Genomic DNA, 13155 nt, shown 5'->3' on the forward strand with positions numbered 1-13155 from the left:
GCCTGGGTGCTGCTTAAAAACTTTGAGAGAAAATTGTCGCTGGCACCCAGGTGGCGCGGCCCTTATCAAGTACTTCTGGCAACGCAGACGGCAATACGGGTGGATGGGAGGAAGGCGTGGATCCATGCCAAACAAATCCCATCTTCACTGAAAGACTTGCCCAATCCAGACGACCGGAAAGAGACAGCAGTCCCAGAAACGAAAAACTGCTGCCAGTCCACCGCCGCTAAATCTGTCCGAGCGAGAAGTGAAAATCGAAAACAAATCCTGAAAAGATTGCCAAAAAGGGGGGAAGGGCAAAGAGTGCCCCAACGTTGCCCAGCAGAACCTACATCACTGTTGGCCGACATGAAATCTGCATTGCATATAACGGTAGACACTAAACGTGTACCCCTTTTGCGCCCACCAGCACTTGCCATTGCGCCAGAGCCAAAGATCGAATCCGCATCACTATCGCGGCGCACACCAGCATCTGCCATTGCGCCACAGGCTGACTCTGAGCCTGGATCTGGAAGTGCACCGGCACTATTCACGGATCACACAATACCAGGAGTGAGTCGATATGATTTGCGGCCTCGAAAGACAGTGATCCACAGTTCTTTGGTGTTTATGCTAACCTCTGGTTCCGCTCAAGGACGGAGAAGGAACTAGAGGTGTAGAGGAGAGAAGCGTGAGAGTTGTGCAAGTCAGACAATTAAAGACCTGCGGCTCCTCGGTGCGATCATAAAAAGTACATGTGTCCTGAACCAGAGCGGACAAGCTGGGCGCACATGGTACAAAGGTAATAGAGAACTGTTCAGAAGTCCTCTGAGCAGTGTGAGAGGATAAGTGATCTTGCCTAGAATAAATAATCAATCCAGGCTGCAAAGGGCTGGCAGACTAAACTGTTGACAATTCCTTTGAACTTATTGACATACGGACAAGTGCGACGAAGAGATATCCACGACGAACTTTGTCAGGAAGGAGGACGATGAGAAAAATGTCGGGACCGGCTTCAGCCTCCTCCACCACTGCTGAGAATGAGCTGGTTATAAAGACTGTAAACATAGGGAAAACGCATGGTAAAAAAAAATGATATGCTGGCTTTGAAAATCGTGTGCTTCATGTGTGTGGTAGCACCAATAACGACAGCCTTTGTGTTTATGGTATGTTGAGTCTATACATCCATTGGGAATGTTCTTACCAATAGTTAATATACCCACTACTGAAAGCCCGGTTCAAGTGATTACTTATACCTTGTCCCCAATGGAAGAGAGACACAGAGAAGGGTATGGGAACAATACGCTATTACTCATCATGAACATGATGCATGCAATTCTAAAGAAAACTAATTGTTGGGTATGCGCCCATTTACCGCAGCATGCGGGGAAAGGAATAGGCTGGTATGTACAACCATTACCTTAAGTTCTGCATGCAGTGCATCTTTAAGTGCAATGTTTTATGGGAAGTGGAATAAGAGTAGTACGGGTCAATTAGATAGAACAAACATGAATGAGTTTGAGGAAATTGAGGCCTGTGGGTTGTTCCATATTCCATAAAGCGCAAGTGATGATCCCAGAACCTACGTCTAAAAGTAAGCGAAAAATAACACGACAAAATAGACCTGATAGATTGTCCCCGCCAGTTAAAACATCTGTGACGTTTCGTGTAAGGACAGACGGGAACAAAGATGCAATCCCCCCTTCTTACACAGTGAATTACAACCCGAGAACTGTCCCTTTTTGTCTAAAAATGAAAGGCTCCTATTCAGTAGGAACATTTTATTGGATGCATGAATATAGCGGTACTAAAATGGGAAATGGAACCAGTATATGTGGGATATCCTGTCTATTTTATACGTGGAAAAAAAGCATATCCTTGGTTGCCCAGAAACTGGGGAGGTACATGTTAAAGTCTACTGTTCCCGGGAGTCTTCCTCTTAGAAACAGCAGACATGGCCAGGCTATCCAGATCTAGAACCCGAAGGAGTAGCAAAGGTGTTTTGATAGCGAAGGACGTAGCAAAATCATTCATACCATTCTTGTCCCAGATAGTGAACTCCTATAACATAAGGCCGCTGTCCAGAATACTAAAGGATACGATAAACACAACAACAGATATACTATAACATGACGTTGGAAGAAAAGGGAATTAGTTTAATGACGCTGCAAAATAGAATGGCTCTCGATGTAATCCTGGGGGAATTTGCAAAATTATGGGATCAGCGTGCTGCGTATTTGTAGATGACTACTCCCCTAAAATATTAAGCAATAAAAAAAATGCATGTCCTAAACTCCGAAATCCCTACTGGAGAAGGGGTCTGGGGAATAGGGTCCTGGTTTTGGGGAATACTGCGTTCTTGGGGATGGAAGTTGATTGCGATATTAGTAGTAGTGTTTGGAATATTCATAACGTGCTGTTGTTGCATACACTGCCTACCGATAGTTTGCACTGAGATAACTGAGGGATGAACTAAGGGAGGTATGCATATGATAACAAAAAGAAAACAAACTTATGGCCGGGGATGACAGACACGAATGCAAACAGTGAAAGAATTAATGTCTATAGATATTAATGATGATGCTTATATTGGCATGCAAAATTCAGACATCTTCAGACTTATCGTCATCAGAGGAGGATAGAATGAATGAGACGTTTGGCATATGGCCAAAAGGAGGGTTTGTCGGTCTAGACAAATGGACACCTCTCACGATTGACGGCAAACGTATTTTGGTGGCCGAAGGCCAACCGTCTCATGTACATAACGATAGAAATGCAGGTTTCCGAGTTTGACCAATGAGCGGCCATTTTGATGTAACAAGGATCGCCATTTTGTTTTCTAACGATTGCTCATTGCTTTCTGTTCAAACTGCTACGCAGCACATTTCTGCTTACTCTGCTCAACTGTTAACATTGTTGTCTGTACGTGAAAGGACAAGGCCACAAGGCCGCGAGGCTAATAAGCGTTTGTTGAAACACAACTTAGGCAGCTCCAGAGAGGAATACCCGGCTCCCTCCCGAATGTAGCCTTGAAGGAGAGCCGCAGGGCATTTAATCATTTCACAGCTGCCAGCCAGTCTCGTTATATGGTAGAATATGTTGGAATAAAGCAGCTAAAGGCTTGAATTATGCTCTTCTTACGGCCCTCCTTTTCCAAGCCCTGTAGAGCGTGTCGGCTCCCAGGACACAAATAGCACCTCATAGATAGCAAGGTCTGGAATGTGACTCTTCCCCCGTATGTAGCTCGCTTACAAGAACAGAAGCACTGTGTTCTGTTCAACAAAGAAAAGATGTCTCCACACTTGCAAGGTTGCATATTGTTGCTAGAATAGATGTTTGAAGGTGTCATATTCGTCGAAATTGTCCATCAAACCGAGTTCAAAGAAACCCAATAAAGGGGGGTGTTAAACATGTCACAGCTGATTGTATGATATGCATTTTGTATCTATGTAACTGTACGTAATTCGCTCTTGCGTCCCTCGAGGTCTAGAGATGCATGTTGCGGGGCGTGAGACTGTGTTGGCCAACTGGGACCATTTGCTTTGCAATAAACCCTAGCTTTGGGAATACAACCTCGTGTCTGGCGTATCTATCGTGTGGTGACTTGCCTTGTTTCCATAACGCGAGAGATCCCTAAGGGCCCCTTTCAAGAGGGGTGCATTATGCCCAAAAAATGGCAAAACACCTGAGCGATGTTGACATGAAAGTCATGGACTCCAAAAATGTCCATGAACCGCAATATTGTTTTGGACAATGTTTGTGTACTGTCAACCAATCTCATTACAAACTTTATGGTTGGCCAATCAATTTCCCTGGAAGTCTGTGAATACGGAAAATCTGCAAACCAAATCGAAATATCATGAATTCATTTTTGTCCAGATTAAAAGCAAATCACTGGACACATTAGCATTAAATTTGCAAAGCATGCTTCTACGTCCAGACTGGCGCTCCTTGTAAAAAAGTGAATGCAAATCTGCTTGTGGCTTGGGCTGTACGTGCTAAGAAATTTCATCCGTTTGATATGGAGATTTAAATGTTGGAACCACAGCTCTACACATTTGTGCCATCCACCTCCTTGATTATATGGTATTTTTTTGGTTGGTAAAATGTTCTGCAAGTTCGTTGAATGGAATAAAAAGATTTAAGCCACTCAATTACCTTTTGGCCATGGAGTACATCAATAACCACACGGTTGCTATTGCTGACCCTGTTATATTTAAAATGTATTCACTTGTCCGGATGTTCTTTTAGTCTGTGTGATGTGCTCTGATGAATCAAGGGTATTTGTTCTTCCTCCCCTAAGAGGAGCCACCACATTTGAGGCTAGAGAGGGGAGCCCACTCAGCCAAACCCTCGCTAGGGATTTGGGCGAGTAGGACCTCATTGGGAGTGACTCCCCTGTAGGGACAAGCACTCCCATTCCAATAAGTAACTCCCTTCCTGGAACACGCTTTCTGCCTACATGGGAGGACTGTTCTGTCCATCATGGAATCACTGAATAGTGACATTTCATTTAACTCTTTGGCTTCACATAATGCTTAACTCTGCTGCAAAACACCCCTTTTTATTTTGGATGATGTACTTTAAGAGGCACTTTGAATCAGAGGGAAGGAAGAATCTCCCACAAAGGTGAGCCTATAACTAAGACCTCCCAGAAAGGCAGAGCCATGCTAGACTGCGAAGACGGCAGTAGCGTGGACAGCAAACGGATGCTCTTACCGAGAAGCCAAGTTCAAGGATGAGACAGAATGGAAAGCAACAGTCTCGTCTGGTGGTGCAACCACAATGAAGCAGTAGTGGGGTCTGGAGCCCGGCAACCAACACTGAGAGCAGTTTGCAGAGAGGAGCCCATATCCCAGAGCACGAGGTTCATTTGCCGCTGAGACGAGCAACCAAAGGGGAAGCAAATGCTTCCGAGGAGAGAACACAAGTGAGCGGTATAAACAATTGACTTGGTTATGGTTGCCTGATGAACCTGAGCAGAGTGTCCACCCCATCACTGGGTCACCGCTACTGCTGAATTGTGGCCACCTTTAACAATATTGAAATGAAATTGCATTGAACCACTGCATTGAAAGTCGCATGCATACTTGCCCTTTTATCAGGATGTTCCTAAATGCTAGAATGGACAGTCTTGGTGTGAGGAAGGCATGGTATCGAGCAGTAGACACAACGTATACAAGTTTCAAAAACCTTTATTTATGAATTTGCTTGGGATGGTAGAATTCCTAAGTGGCCCCAGCTCTAAAATGGGAGTAATCTCTACCATTAAACAATAAGAATACGTCCAATTAGTCTGGTCAAAATAAAAAGGCCTGTACCAAGAAAACCTAAACTTTTCCCTCCTTCTCTAGATAGCAAAATGTGTTTAGGGAATACAAAAAGTAAAATAGTGTGTCCAACGAAATGTCAGAATGGCTTCAGCATAAACTTCCTTCCCCAGGTTCAAACCCACAGTCTAGAGAGTCTCTTAATAATCAAAGGATAGGTGGATGGCACCGTTCTCTGTCTTGCACACTTTGGTTTACTGGTACAGTTCAATAGTGCAATCATTAGGCTTTCTGTTTCTGGTAGTTCATTCATTTCCTGGTCATCAATACTCAATTCATATTCTCTCAATGTCTCACCAGTTCTGCACAGGCTTCCCTCCGTCGGGCTCAAGCCTTTCTTGTTCTGTGTAGGAGGTTCCCTTGCCCATGTTTTATCTTGGGTCACTTTCACCAAGACTTTTGAAACTGCAAGGAATTTACATGGACCTTTGCAGGACCACTTGAACCTCTTCCCATATTCCTTCAATTCACAATCTTTTTTTACTGCACCAATCCCTCTTGGTGATTGTAATTCTTTCACTTACCTCCTAAACAGTTTACCAAAGTTCTTGAAATTTTAATCTTGCCCTCTTGGCTTTTTTTCTTTCCTTTTGATCTTTGCTTGTAATATCCTTCATAAAGTTCCTAACATTTCACAGAGCTGTTCGAATGTGTGACTTCCTATCGCAGGACCACTCTGCTGCTCTGTATTCCTTTCTTAAAACTTGAAGGAAGCAATTGTTTAATCAGCACACACGTAACCTTCAACTTTCAAATCGGCCACATTCACGTCAACTGGACTTTTGTTGGGCTTGATAAATTGTGTTAAAGTAATGACTTCATCTTTTCCTCGCAGTTCAAGGCTGTTACCAACACCACCTCTGCTCCCCCCATCTTTGCCATTCACTCTTACACTTTGAAGGTTTCTTTCCTCCGCTCGCTCAACTCTGCCTGTCGAACACTCTAGACTTCCTGAATATTTGGAAATCTTGCCTGGCTTTCTCTCAATCTTCCCACTCGCTGATCAGTCTGTTGGCCTTCCAACTCGCACAGCCTGTTTCGTCACAGCCTCGGAAGAACTGTTTCGTACTCCGCCACGCTGTGTGTCTATGTGCACCACCTTTATTTTCACAGGGAGCCTTAAGTGGCAGGTGTACATTATTGGAACTCTGTTCCTGACTCTGCCTGGCCTCATTACAGGGACAGGCTCTATTAATGTCAGGGGAGGAAATCATTCTGTCCTCACTCCTCATCTTCTGTCAACACCAGGTTGTGAGGAATTGATGGGAGTTGTAGTTTCCTATGAAATAAACAGGGATGGGGGTTAGATGGGTTGTGGGAAAAGTGGATTCTTTGTCTCCCCATTGGCTTCTTCTCCCCCAGACCCTGAAAACCCTCTACCCAGGGGATCCTTACTCACTTGTCCACCCTCAGGGTCTGGATCAAAAAGCAATAGCCTTTCCCTGGCCACCCGAGTAAGGGATCCATGGGGACTAGATTGTGAACACCCTGTTTTTTCACATTGGCAAGTCTGAAAGTTAAGACTACTCGGACATGTTTTGAACAGTGACCGCAGAATCATTGTATTTTGTGTCCAACAGTTGGCACTCCAGTTTGAAGGTGTTGTCAGAGCTGTGAATTGGTACTCATATTAACTGAAGAGTATCTGCTTTTTAGCAAAGTGTTATAATAAAGTGCTCGTACTGCGATTTTTAGCTAGCTAGGTCCACTTTTACTCAGTTTGAAACTGTTTTGACTCCAATTTTCATAGTCCCCTAAATCTTTTGGAATTTTGACTGTTTGCTGACCTATTTAATGGAAGTCAACTTGAAGGCTGCCACTGAATTTCAATGCAATAGTCTCAGTTGCCCATCTGACTACCTGTGCAGGGCTATTGAGAATCCTTTTTTTCTTTTCCCTGGCGAGTTTGCTCACCCAAAAAAGGTGTTTGGGAGTAGGTTCTGCTGTCGGCTGTAAAAGTTTTTCATGTTTGGCTACGCCACTCTGTAGCGCTTTTATCCCATCTGTAGTGACTTCCTCCCAGAACATGAGCAACACCACCATAATGCATTTTTAAAGTCCTATACACCATTTTCTTTGCAACATGAGCAACTGACATTTTGACCAAACACACATTCTGCCTATATTTGCTTCTTGGAACACTCACAAATTAACCTTGGTATAAAGATTATCTCGTCTCGGACACCTCAATCGACCTCCTTGTTTATGCACCCTTGAAAGTGATTTGACTGGCCAACCTTGAACCCCCCCCACCTTTTAATGGTGCAGCGATAGTGGTTGGAGGGCTGGTCTAAACCATAGTCATGTTCATGCATGTATGGGCGTGTGAGTGTAACTAGGATACCTTCACCTAGTCTAGAGATATACTGGGAAATGGAGAGAGGTGTCCCTGGAGACCTTGGCTTTGCTGTGTATTCCTGATGCTCCTGAAGTGGAAACTCCATCTCTGCACAATGGAATCTTGCTTTAGGCTTTACAAGCTGAATTCTCCTGGCCCTTCCTCCCTATGTGCTCCCCTCAACTGTCACGAACCTTTAATACCAACTGGACCTGAAGTAGGAACCCCCCTGCAAACATCAGCAGCCACAGACACGTTTTGGCTTGTTGGGCCTCATCAGTGTGGTGCAGCTTGGTTCCCTATAGCACAGAGAGCAAGGGACCCATGTCTGGGCCAACCCTCTCAGGGCGACAAACTATAAGAAAGTGATGGTTTGAAGGTTTTGAATAAATCTGTTCACTATAGCCACGAGCTGCCGGCAAATTAAGTACTAAGCTTGGGGGTAGTTTCTCAAGTGGTCCATGGGCTCCTGTTTTCAGGTTCAGACTTTTTTTCCAGCTTTAATCTGTATGAATATTTGTGAAGCCCTACATGTAGAGGGACACCTGGGCAAGTTTGGGTTGATTCTTGAGGGGGAGGTGGGTGCATGTGGCTTAAAGATTTGGTTCTGGCTTTGGTGCTCGGAGGAGGATCTGCATCTTTTATCCCACTTTCCACAGTTTGGGATTTTCTGCTATCCTGAGCCCAAGCGGGCCTGCAGATTGGCACTGTTAAGGGGTACCTCACTGCCATTTCTGTGTCCAAGAGGTCCCTGGAAAGGGGCTTGGTCTTCACAATCCCCACTGTTATGTATTTCTTGAGGGGTTTGTGTAACCAGTTTCCTGACACCAATTTGTTGTCCTGGCGTGGGATTTGATTTTGCTTTTGTATCATATGGGTGCTCAACTTGAACCCCTTAATTCCTTTTCTATTGGGTTGCTCACCCTTGAGGTGATTTTCCTGTTTGCCATTACTTCCACGTGACTGGTGAGTGAGCCTCAGGAGTTTTTTTTTTACCTCCCTATTTGGTTTTCTAGTGATCAGGAAGAGTATTTGGCCCAGCATTTTGGTTTTAAACTTGCTTTTTATGTCCGTGAACACCACTTTTCTTTTTTTAAAAAGAAAATGTTTGTTTAGTGCTCTGGATCTGGATTTTTGGCATATTGTTTGTGATAACCAATATCATTGCAAAAATGTTAATCTGTGTCAAACCTTATTCTTTTCATCAGGATTTTGCTTTCCACTTTTTTGCCTTTGTTTTCTACTTTGGAGCTTTTGTTTTGGAAGCTGCGACTACATCCTTGGCCAGCCTCAGCAGAAAAAACTCCTCTCTCCTTTACCTAAGGGACAACCAAATTGGTCTAAATGTAGCTGCCACTGTAAGTATTTGGGTAATAGCTAGTCTGTGGTAGGAATTTCTGAAATATTGTACACTGTTTAAGATGGCAATTGTTCCTAGTTGGTTAAATGCTTTCAGATACTCTATCCAAAATATCTGTTCGGAGCAATTGTTTACCATTGTTTTAAATGAAAATGGCACCAATGACCACCCCATTCCTTCCTGCATTTTCTACAAATGCCTCATTCATTTTTAGTTACCAGGGCTGGTCAAGGCAACCCTGTGCCTGTCTCCTTCTCCTCCTCCTGGTCTGATAGTTACCAAAGCTGCTAATGACCACTCCTTTTCACAACAGCTGTTTAGGCTAAGGGCCTGAATTACAGTCTCCCTCGATGGAGACAAACAGCCATGTGTTCCACACTCCAGGACAGTCCGCAACCCATGTTCACCCATCCTTTAAAGGGAACCCATATAACCACGCTTGCAACTGCAGTCCTGGAAACCTCATCCATATCCTTCTGCACATCATTACCATCCAAACACACGGATGCATGCTTATCAATCCACACACTGAACATTGTGCAGGTATATCAGACCTCACTCGTCACAAATTGAGCGCACTCTTCAGAATGAAAACATGGCTCACGTTCACCCTCTAACCCCCAACATCAGTGTTTAGCAGGGCTCCCAGTTCTGCACAACTTCACACCTTGCTCTTTCTCGCCACCCATTTCTCCCCAATAGTTTTCTTTTGAAAGCCTTGTATTTCTTTGCCACACACCACTTGACCCTCTACCTCATTCAGAAGATCCACGTTCAGACAAATGTTCTTTGAAGAATTCTTCACTGCCACTTGTACCATCACCATATAACCTGCTTGCCTAATGAGGCCTCTACCTACTAGGCGACAATGCCACCAGGTACATTTCCCTCTGAGTGTTAACATGTCTTTTCCTTGCTTCATATAACCACAAAAACTCCCTTGTGTACGCTAAGCCATTTCACTGGCGCGTAAACTTCCCTTTCGCTAAAGATCGCCGCCTCTTTGTACACCCACTAACTTCCTCCTTGGTGGAATATGCAAGCTAAAAGGCTGGATAAAGTTCCTGTCCCTCATCCGATCACTACCTAATGGAAGCACTTTTTCAAAACCCCATACAAAACAGATGGTTGCCTACATACAAGCGATTGATGTGAGTAATGTTCTCTTAAGGCCCTACCTCTGCGTTATCCTCACACCTGATATTACCACACTATTATCCTGTACTTAATTGCTAAACTGCTTAAACTGAACATTGGCTTGAGTAGCAACCCCTACAATGGCAACATTGTCTGCACATCCCCTCACTCCCTGTGCATTTGGTATTGTCCATTTCTGTTGAACACCTTCCCCTAACTCGCCATAGACTCCTATCTACTTCTTCAATGGCCCCACCTACATGGATGCCCTTCACCATAGACCACCTATCCCTACTTCAATGGCCCCACTTAAATGGATGCCCTTCACCTAGCTCACCATAGACCACCTAGCCTCTACTTCCATGGCCCCACCTACATGGATGCCCGTCGCATAGCTCACCATAGACCACCTAGCCTCTACTTCAATGGCCCCACCTACATGGATGCCCTTCACCTAGTTCACCCTAGACCACCTATCCTCTACTTCTTCTTCAATGGCCCCACCTACATGGATGCCCTTCACATGCTCACCATAGACCACCTATCCTCTACTTCTTCAATGGCCCCACCTACAGGATGACCCCTGTCATCCACTAGATCAGTTGTCTGCCACACGTAGCTCAAGGTTTTTTTTGTTTTTTGGGGGGAACTTTCAATCCTGTGATCCTACATCATTGACTACACTGACTAGAGATGATGATCGCTGTTGTACAAAACATCTGGAGAGCTAAAGATTAGATACTCATGTTCTAGCTCATTCCTCACCTTATACAGCACTGCCTCTTGTGGCCATCTGAACATCAATACTTGCCTCTTGCTCTGAACATGTTTTTATAGCTCTGCATTAAAATTCCAAACCTACCCCTCCCAACAAAATATTCACTGACTCTGCAGGAGGTTTAAAGGATGATTTATATGTAGAACTGCTGAAAACTGGGTTTACAGCTCCTCCTACTTAGAGTACAACAGCAACCTCCTAATGCCTCTATCCAGTTGGCTGACTAGTACATCTGGGCCTACTGTTCTTGCAGACTTTTGATACTTATCCTCTTACTGGGGCACAAACTGTACTAGTTCTCCACATTTCTTGTTGGATAATTACCTCTTCACATGGAGAAATCTATAGCTCCACAGTCTAATTAGTCACCCCATTCTAACAGAACTTCACAGCTTCCCCTTCACTGGGCATCCACTACTCCAAAAAACGAAATTCTCCAGGGCCCACAGAACATGCACAGAAATGCCAACACTCCTGAAAATCCAGAGAGCCACTATAGGCCATGGAAACCAACATGTAGCAAAACACTCAAAACTGCCAGTTCAATTAATGACTGGCCCGCTCCTTCTGTTTGGGTGAGAAGTTAAAACCCTGATGTTGCACCACCAGGTCAAGATTGTGTCGGCTCCTATCCCCAAATGGTGGTTCATGAATGCCCCTTAATCCTATTAAAGCTGTATAGAATGTGTTTAGTTGCCCGATAGGTGACTGTTTCGGTCCTGTTATCCTTCCTCAGTTGTATGCTGCATATGCCTCATATGTCCAAGTAGTTATACCTCATCTGCATACTTCTATTGGTATGTTCAGTGCTCTGTGGCTTTTGGATCCCTTCTCAAAAATGGCCAAATTAAAATGTATTGCCTAGACATTGAGCCAAAATCTTTTTGTAATTTGCCCACTGGTTTAGATATTGCCACATGTTTGATTTTTGTAAAGCCTGGGTACTGGAATGAGCCAGATGGGCAACGATTTTTGTGACACTAGGAGTAGTTTGTATTTTTCAAATACTTTTTGAGCATTTATTTTTTTTCAAACAAAGGCAGTTTTCTACTCCCTAGAAATGGGTGGGATGTCGCAGAGGGAGGCGCTGGTGCAATGCATTATACTTTGCTTGGTTTTGGTTTGGGGACATTTAGGCAGCTGTGTAGGATAACCCTTGGTGTGCTAGAGGTGTTAATCAAATCCGCCTTGATAAGCTGCTCCTGGACTTGCGCAGGATGGTCTTTGTTGGAATATGCAACTGCCTGGAAAGCACCATGTACGCGGCACAGGCACTGTGGAACTGTACGTCATGATCCCTCTGTTATGAGAACCTGCCCCCCACATTGTTTGAGAAATTCACGTTACAGGTGCAGTAAGCTTTAAGGATTTTATTTCTTTATTTCTAGATGGGAGCTTTCTATGAGAGCCGCCGGAAGACCGTCCATGTGGACTTTTGATATTTCCCTTATTTTTTTAACATATACATCCGAGGACTCTGGCGAACCACAAGGACTTGCACTATGAGGAAATGTCCTTAGTCAAATCCTAACAGCTAACTGGCCCTAATACTTAGGAAAACGCAACCAAAAAGAAGTTGGTACGAGCACAGGTAGGACAGTTTTTCTGAAGTCCACCTAATGGCTTAGTAAAACCATTCAACTGAGGCAGTACAAGACCCCACTCTTAGTATGAGGCTGTACCACCTGAGTTCAGGGTAGCTTAGACAGAGCAGCCAGGCTTATCACGGGGGGGGGGGGGGGGGGGGCAATAGAGGGCTGTAGAATAAGTACAAAGAAATTGTAATACAAATGGTCCAAAGATACACTGAAACAATACAATACATAGTTTATTTAAATACAAGTAGGCCCAGATAAATCTTGGGGGGTGAGGGGGGAGAATTAGTACCATCACAGATCATATAAACACATTTTTTAAAAACGCAACCCTATGCTTGATGGTACACATACCAAAGCATATAACCTCATTCAGAACATGCAACAGGAGTTCTAGGGAAGTCAAAACCGATAGTTACTTTTAGTAATAGGGTAGTAGACCCCATCAGTTGTACCGTGGCGCTCAGCAATAAATAAGTCCTATCAACTGGGCAAGATAACTTTCTGATCGAGTTGATCACAGATTCTAGGAACAGTAGAACGCCTATAACTCGGATTCAGCATAACCGTGTAGTTGGGATGGTAAGTAGCTCCTGTAAAAAGTGTATAGCTTTTATCAGCCACTTAAAAGCAAATAT

The 13155-nt window shown here is 44.1% G+C and overlaps 1 protein-coding gene across 1 annotated transcript in view; it reads left to right on the top strand.

The window, feature by feature from the left end:
* The window catches only part of MAL2 (mal, T cell differentiation protein 2), a 153185-nt gene that overhangs the window by 114978 nt on the left and 25052 nt on the right, over positions 1–13155 (top strand). The window contains exon 3 of the mRNA XM_069621545.1: positions 8856–9005. Within this exon, the coding sequence (XP_069477646.1) occupies positions 8856–9005 (150 nt within the window). The remainder of the gene's footprint in view (positions 1–8855; positions 9006–13155) is intronic.

This window comes from Ambystoma mexicanum, chromosome 5q, assembly GCF_040938575.1.
Source record: "Ambystoma mexicanum isolate Mex_15411 chromosome 5q, UKY_AmexF1_1, whole genome shotgun sequence".
Classification (NCBI taxonomy): Eukaryota; Metazoa; Chordata; class Amphibia; order Caudata; family Ambystomatidae; genus Ambystoma; species Ambystoma mexicanum.